The 8,435-nt window shown below is 30.1% G+C and overlaps 1 protein-coding gene across 1 annotated transcript in view; it reads left to right on the top strand.

Moving 5' to 3' along the window:
* Positions 1–8,181, top strand: part of LOC105624814 (acetyl-CoA hydrolase-like) — a 9,831-nt gene extending 1,650 nt beyond the window's left edge. Inside the window, exons 2-6 of the mRNA XM_012206165.1 lie at positions 4,657–4,809; positions 6,028–6,267; positions 6,341–6,745; positions 6,835–7,101; positions 7,997–8,181. Coding sequence (XP_012061555.1) covers positions 4,657–4,809; positions 6,028–6,267; positions 6,341–6,745; positions 6,835–7,101; positions 7,997–8,181 — 1,250 coding nt within the window. The remainder of the gene's footprint in view (positions 1–4,656; positions 4,810–6,027; positions 6,268–6,340; positions 6,746–6,834; positions 7,102–7,996) is intronic.
* Positions 8,182–8,435: the final 254 nt, after the last annotated feature.

Below are 8,435 nucleotides of genomic sequence, written 5' to 3'. Positions count from 1 at the left end.
ACACGATTTCCTTCCTAACGAGCCGCTTATCGTCCCCGCGATTGGATTAAACTACGGCGAGATAGAGAGTAATACACCGCGAAGATTACCAATGTTTGTTTTTTTTTTAACTTTGCAAATATTTGTGCAAATTTTTTAAATTCTTTTTTGTAGAACTCCTGTTATAAGTGAAACAAACGCGATGGTTCTTATATAAATTAATTTTTAAAAGAAACATATGTAGAACGTTGTTATAGTCATATGAGTTTTAAATGATTTATAATTATCTTTTTTTAAATTATTGTATAAAAACGTACGCATCTGGATATTTAAATTTCGTTATAAATGATCGTTATAAATGATCGTAATAATATATAATAATAATTGAAATTGACCTGTATATTTTTACATTTACACAATTATATTTGGGCACAAAATTTTTGTTATCTCTCCATAAAATTTGGTCGCTTGATATATTATACGTGTTTGGCCACATTTTGCGCCGTGACAGATCCCCTAGACTTATGAGATAATCTATTGCAACCGACTCGAGATATTCTTAGTATTTCGCCTTGAATTCGCGGCATTACATTTGGTACGACCTTAGCTTAGACAATACGGATATATATATCTGTGATCAACTGTAATTTATTAATTTTTTCATAATTATGCTCATAATTGTTGAAATTTTTAATTTTTATATGTGCGAATCTATAGTTTTCTTCGCGAACTAAGAATACCTAAGATTAACATTTATTGCATACATCTGTTTGTCTTATGCAAATTAATGTTTAATAAGAGTTAAGAAAAACATAAAAGAGTTATTTTCTAAGCGCTGTGATAACAAAGCTTTTGGAATTGTGTCTCTTTTGATTTCTTTGATATTATAAATGTTTATACATTATGTTGTATTATGGTAATTCAAACGGGTAAATTTATATAGAAAAGTAAAAGAATTATCCTAAAAATTTAATTAGAAAAATTTTACATAAGTTAGATTATCTATATTTTGGATAGATCTCCAATTGAATAACAATTGAATATATTAATAGACATAAATATTTATTCGTACTTCATATATTTGATTACGAAAATTGGAGCAAAATTATTGTACTAACGCTGTTTATATGCAGTGTGCTGTGTAAATTTTTCGAGCGTTTGCGATAAAATCGATTCGATTATTGGAAATACCGATTAAACTGAAAAATTTATGACCGTTCGTATTATGTTTGTTATCGAGGACATAAATGAAGCATTTGCATTTCTGCAGATAAAGAAAATTGAGAGTCGACCGATGTTGAGTGATCATAAAAATTCATTTCCATTATTAACAATTTGATTCGAAATGTATTTGCTATTATATAATACTTGCTACTACTATTTTATACTACTATTTTATACTATTGTATAAAAACATTGAAAGATTAATCTCTATTTTTTCCATATAAATAATCGTAATTATATGTAAAAAAAGATTCGTATAACATTATGTAAATAATATATGTAAATCATCCAGAGCTTGTTTCTAGAATTACACTCACGGTATATCGTTTTATTCTTGCGTAGTCTAAAGTGATGTCATTCTATCGTATAAAGTGTCCTTGACACTCTAATTTATTCCCATTTTTGCCATCTCTATAATTTAAACTATTTTAAACCATATGAGTTTTTATATTTGTGGTTTATAAATAATTCTCACAGTTTTTTACTCGTTTTTTTATAACAAGTTTTTTTCGTTTTTCAATCAATTCACTCAGATAAAAAAAAATTCAACTCAGATAGCTGTGTAGATGATATTAAAAAAAATGAATTACCATTACTAATATTCACTTCGATATACAGAGAAAAAAAATATTTCGTACAAGGAAATTTTTTATAAAAAAGTCTTATCTACAGAAAATAAACATTAATTAGCAATTTTATACAATGAATTCTGTTCTAACATATACAAATAAGCTTCGCATGTATTTCTGATATTATAAGCTAAATTTCTTGACGTACGAATATTTTTTGAGCAAAAAATTCCAAACAATGAAATTTTTTATTTTCGCTTATTTTTCAGATGATATATTTTCTATAATTAATACACATCTTTTTGATATATATAATTTTAAGAAACATACAGTCTATTTTAAATTTTATGAATAAATTGTTAATTACTCAGCAAGAAATGATCATCAATTAAATGTCAAATCGACGTCAAAAGACGTGGTGTTGAAATCATCGTATCGATTTGACATCAATTCAAAGATTTTTCTCGCTGGATAATATTTAATTTTTTAAAATAAAGTTTTCTCTGTACGAATATTTTTTTTGTACTCACTGTACTCACTGTATAAATATGCAAATATGCGTGTACATAAATATCGAAGTCTAGTTCTTATGAGTATTTAGATACGCAGCCAACCGCCAACTGAAGTTTCGCCGTTAGTAAATCAGATTATATATTTCCGTAACATAAATGTACAATATGTGTAATCTACCGACTCTCTTCCCGTGCAATCATGCTCATTTTATATAAAGAAGCGCACTTTATACGAATTTATTTTTACAGTCTTAAATGTACTTCAATATTTAGAATCTTCAGGATTATTGGCGATATCTTTTAATAAGAAATAATCGTCCATATAGCATTAATTAAAACATGACGTACAAGCGTCATATATGATCACGTAACATATTGCAGATGTATACATAGCTGATAAATTTCGAGATCAAAGTATTACCTATTGTAGGAAAATTAAAAATTCCCTCTTGCAATAATATTTGTATTATTATCTACCTTTAAAATTATTTAAATTTAAAACTGTTTTTAACTAATTTGAATTATGTATTGGATGAGTAGATTGTATTTTTTAGAAATAATAAATAATATTTGAAAATAAATATTGAAATATTAAATAATGTAACGCTGCATTTCGAAGTACAGGAATTTCATATTCCTGTACTAAAATTTCGATAAGATATGTGCAATAAAAACGAATATCCAGTTATTATCAACAAAAGTCGATTTGATAATAGATATGTATTTTTTTGGTATAGATAAAGTTAATAGTACATAATAGTAGAATGTATGTGGAATTGTCAATTAGTCTGCAGTCTCGATAAGTAATATCCTACAAAAATTGTTATTCCAAATGCACTCGGATTTAATAAAATGAAGTCTGATTTTTTATTTGTAACTAGATTATATTAGAACTTTTTTTGCTTTAGCCAAATATCATATATGTATATCTATTTCATTTAAGTTCTAAAAATGTACATTAATTCAGTTATCGAAAACAGATCTGTAATCAACCAAATAAATACATAACGCTTAAACTGGCGTCATTGGCTGGTAATGACCTGAGACGTTTTTAAATATCTGTATTTTTTTCTTACATACTTCGTAGATTTTAATTAACCGTTCTGTAGCTAGAGCTAAGACTTTCTAAAACCATTGACATTGTGAGAATAGATAAAAAAAATATTCGAGTTATCATGATCCACTCAACTTACGTGTAACATTTTAACACCACAATGACGTCGGGTTAAAATATTTACTAAGAGAGATATGCCATTATTACGATAAATCATGTAAACATTAAATCATAACGCTATAATCTAGAGTGTATTGGGATCCAAAGTTCAAAAATTATCGAACATTAGTTTCATATCAGTTTAGCATAGAATAATTTTCTTTGTTAACCTTTGTATTGAATATGATATTGAACATGTAGCAACGTTTGTCAATAATATACATATATCTGATAATAATACTCTGAAAAGGATTGATTAGTAAGTTTCAGCATAAGATTCACTGCAAAAACGTACTGATATTACAAATTGTGTTACGATTAGAATCATGTAATGTTAAATTAGTTACGTAAATGCAGATCTTATCTATATAAATATTAAATTTTTTATCGAAATTTAAGATAATGTTAAAGTACAAAATGGAAAAATGATAAAAAATGTCATCACTTTAATGCAATTTTAGAACTGAAAAAATATTTTTAAAGACATGAATAAATGCATTTGAATTATCGCAACGCGTAAAAATATAATAGCTTACAAACTCTTATTGGAATACAATAGGATATACCTACATAGAGTAGAATTCATTCACTTTAGTGTAACTGAAATTAAACCTTTAAGGATAGAAATTGTAAACCAAGTTCCCTTCTTGAATTATCCTATTGTATTCCAATAAGAGTTTGTAGTTATATATTTTTTGCGGAATAAAAAATTCCTTTTCCACGAAAATATACAATGTTACTGTACTTGTCGCTGGTGTATTTCATATCCAAAGTTGAAAAAAATAAAAAATTACACATTTCTTTATCCATTTTTATCTTAGGCATGGCGACCAATGTTGAAAATAAAATGAATAAAGAAATCTGTAATTTTTTACAGTAACATGTATATTTTAATCGTGGAAAAGGAATTTTTATTCCGTGAAACCACTATGAAGAAATTCGACAGGAACGAAAATATCGTAAACGCTAGTTTTATCGGTAATACAGGCGGCTCTAGCATTTCCTTAACACACTCATCCATCCAGCCATATTATACTCTTTGGATTTACAAAATCTTACTATTTGATCTCAGTGCCGATTTAATTTCGAATAAATTTTGCTTTGATGGAATCTTGATTTGTGCATAGAAAGAAAGTTTCTCAATTCTTTTTATTTGCAGATCAGATGGTGTACATTCAGGGTGCGGCAGCGACACCCGTTGAATTATTGAGAGCGATGACCGACTATGGGGTACGCTGCGATGTAAGAAATGTCCGTTTATATCACATGCATCTCGAGGGAGCAGCCCCGTTTGCTAAACCAGAAAACGCAAGTACGTTATATACATTCGTGCACATACGTAATCTCCTGCTGCTTTTCTTGCAATATCTCAATAACAACTCGCATTTAACGCGTTGTTTTGTTTTTAACTTTTTTGTGCCGCACAGCTGGCTTTGTACAGCTGATTTTTTTTTAACTCTATTTTGCATAATTTTTTATTACACTGAACATGCTTGTATATAAAGGAGGATGTTAAGAACCGTTTTTCGGCCAAAATATAAAAATTCCGAGGTGTGCAAAATATATATCTGAAATATCATATTAAACCATCAAGCGGATTTGAATATCGTATATACTATATATCCTTATCTCACTTACCTTGGAAAAACATTAGAATCATGGGAAAATTTGCCGTTAAAATTCTTAGATTTAGATCTAAAAAAGTGATTATATAAAATTTTTTCAATAAATACTACACATTTTTTCAGAAAAAATATGTAGTAGTAACGCATATGGAAGTATAAAAGAAACAAACTTGACGGTCATAACGCTCGCAACTATCATTGTCTTTACTTTTTGATAAACAATAAGGATGAAATAATTTCACAAGCGTTAAAAGCGTCTGGTAATAGGCTTGCGTATTATATATTCCTACTACGCCTTCATGGTATACGTATAGAGATTATAACAAAGTGGTGCCCCAGTGAATACAGTAGTTATATCTGTTGCGTTATACAATGGCATCAAATATGTCTTGCGGAATTTTTCTTCTCAAATAGCAGCGTTTACGTGTTTAAATAATACAATCCTTATTGCTCAATTCTTATCTTACTTTTTTTTACTTTTTCAATAACCGTGATAGCATAAATATAATAGATTTATTTGTTTTGATCACGATTTCTCTCATGACTTTTTGACGTTTTCTCAAAATAAACGATATATCATTCGACTCCACTTAAGTAGCTATTTAATATGATAATTTGCACATCTCAGAACTTTTTTCATTTTAGCCAAAAAATGGTCCTGATTTAACATCCTTTTAATCCTTCTTTTAATTTCTTTTAAAAATTTGAAATTTGAAACAAATATTTTATTTTTGTTTTCAAGAGAGATGAGATTTTTTTAAAAATCAATTTCAAGAAATTTAGAAAAGGAAATTAGATTTATGTTGAAGAAAACCTAAATTAATTAAAAAATTAATTAATTTAAAAGTAAAACTTTTGTATAATAAACTTGTTTTTATAAATGTAATGCGTTTATAAATGTTTAGAGCATTTTAGATCAATTAGTTTATTCATCGGTGGCAATGTGCGATCCGCGGTGAATGCAGGCAACGCCGACTGCATTCCCATTTTCTTACATGAGATTCCGCGTCTCTTCAAGGAGGGCTATGTAAAGCCTGACATCTCTCTTATCCATGTGTCCCCACCAGATGAAAAGGGTTATTGCTCTTTCGGCACTAGTATAGACTGTGCTCGGTCCGCTGTGAGTTATTCCAAACGTGTCATAGGTAAATCTTGGAATATTCTCGCAATTAATCTCTTTTGATAACAGAATTTAAAGAAAATTTAAATTTTTCGCAGCTTTAGTCAATAAACACATGCCTAGGACCTTCGGCGATGCTCTCATTCATGAAAGTCATTTGGATTTTGCCGTGGAATGTCACAAACCACTGCCAGTTCATCCGGTAAAAGCGCCTTCCAAGGCTGAGCAATTAATCGGCAAACATATTGCTGAAAATTTGGTGGTAAATGGTGCCACGTTGCAACTGGGTATTGGCAGTATACCTGACGCTGTATTGTCCTTGTTGGGTAACCACAAGGACTTGGGCATTCACAGCGAAATGTTCAGTGATGGCGTAGTGGATCTTGTGAATAAGGGTTGCATCACAAATAATCAGAAGACGCTACACCAGGGCCGAATTGTTGGCTCATTTTGCGTGGGTTCAGAAAAGTTTTATGACTTTATGGATAACAATCCTTTCATAGGTCAGTTTGTCTGTATATTCATCTTTTGTTTGTAATTATTGCTAGTTTTCAAAATAACAGACATATTTGATAGTTTTTGTCTCTTACAGAAATGTTGGCAGTAGATTACGTTAATGATCCTAGAATAATTGCCAAGCAACCGAAGATGACGGCCATTAATTCATGTATCGAAGTGGATATTACCGGTCAGATTTGTGCGGACAGTATTGGTACGAAAATGTATTCCGGTTTTGGTGGACAGTTAGATTTTATCACAGGCGCCGCGATGAGCGAAGATCGACAAGGAAAACCAATCATAGCGCTTCAATCAGTCACTTCTAAAGGCAAAAGCAAAATACAACCGGTTCTAACATTAGGTAAATAGATGAAATCATTTTTAATGATGCGAAATTCTTTCTACATTAATATTTAATAGGTGATACAAATAATACATATTGACATTTCGGTTATTGATTTTAGCCATCAGAACAATATTAAATCTTACTCTAATAATTTCTTCCTATGTACTCTACTCCTTAATCCAAGAATAATAATATGCCATAGCACATGAATTCATGGGGAAGCACAATCTTTGGTTTACGAAGTTACCTTGCTCCTTAGCTGAGATATTGAGCTCAAACATAAGCTTCGTGCACTGCCGCTCAGTTACAAAAAGTCCACAATAATTAATAGTCGAAATCAGATCGTTACAATAAATTAAAACGAAATAGAGACGTCAACGCTCTTTGACGATCAATTTTATAATGATCAATTTTATATATTAAATTCAAGCTCAATATCTCAGCGGAGCAAGGAGCAAGATAACTTTGTGGACCAAAGATTGTACTTCTCTATGAGTTCGTGAACTATGGACATATCATTATTCTTGGATTAAGGAGTACTACCATAAGAAGAAATTATTAGGGTAGGATTTATATTGATTTAATATTGTTCTAATGATGGCTAAAACCAATAGCCGAAACGTCAATGTATATTATTTGTATATCATCTATTAAATATTAATTTAGAAAAAATTTGCGCACTATTTGCAACATTGACTCCATATTAGCCCCTTTGAAATTAATTTTTTATTTGCAGCTGTAAGGAGTCTAATTATTTTATTAATTTTAGTATATTATATTATTTATTTAAAATCACTTTTTTAATTAAGAATGTTTAATCAGATTTTGTAATAATTAAATTTTACAATTGATTTTAATAGTTGCAAATGTATGAAATAAATTGTAATTAATCGTTTCGTCATGTTAATAGGTGCTGGAGTAGTCACCAACAGAGCGGTGGTGCGATATGTAGTAACAGAGCAGGGAATTGCCAGTCTATTCGGCAAAAGTCTTCAACAACGTGCATATGAGTTAATTCAGGTGGCTCATCCCGATCACAGAGAAGCGCTCGAGAAAGCAGCGTTTGAACGTCTAAAAATGATGCCCGCCCCATAAACTAAAAAGCGCATGATGTAGGAAACACATTTAATAACATTTTATAAATCGATCTCCCATGTACTTTAACCATGCATAATGGCCAACTATCAAAGTGTCGCGAAATGTCTTCTTGTATATGCTCAACAACATTGTATATGCTCTCTTACTAGAAGACAATTCACTTCGCCTTCTAGAATAAGAGAGAGAGAGAGAGAGAGAGAGAGAGAGAGAGAGAGAGAGAGAGAGAGAGAGAGAGAGAGAGAGAGAGAGAG

The sequence above is a fragment of the Atta cephalotes genome (genome assembly GCF_000143395.1).
Source record: "Atta cephalotes unplaced genomic scaffold scaffold00089, whole genome shotgun sequence".
NCBI lineage: Eukaryota > Metazoa > Arthropoda > Insecta > Hymenoptera > Formicidae > Atta > Atta cephalotes.
The sequence above is the reverse complement of the archived record's forward strand: the minus strand, read 5'-3'. Positions and strand labels throughout refer to the sequence as shown.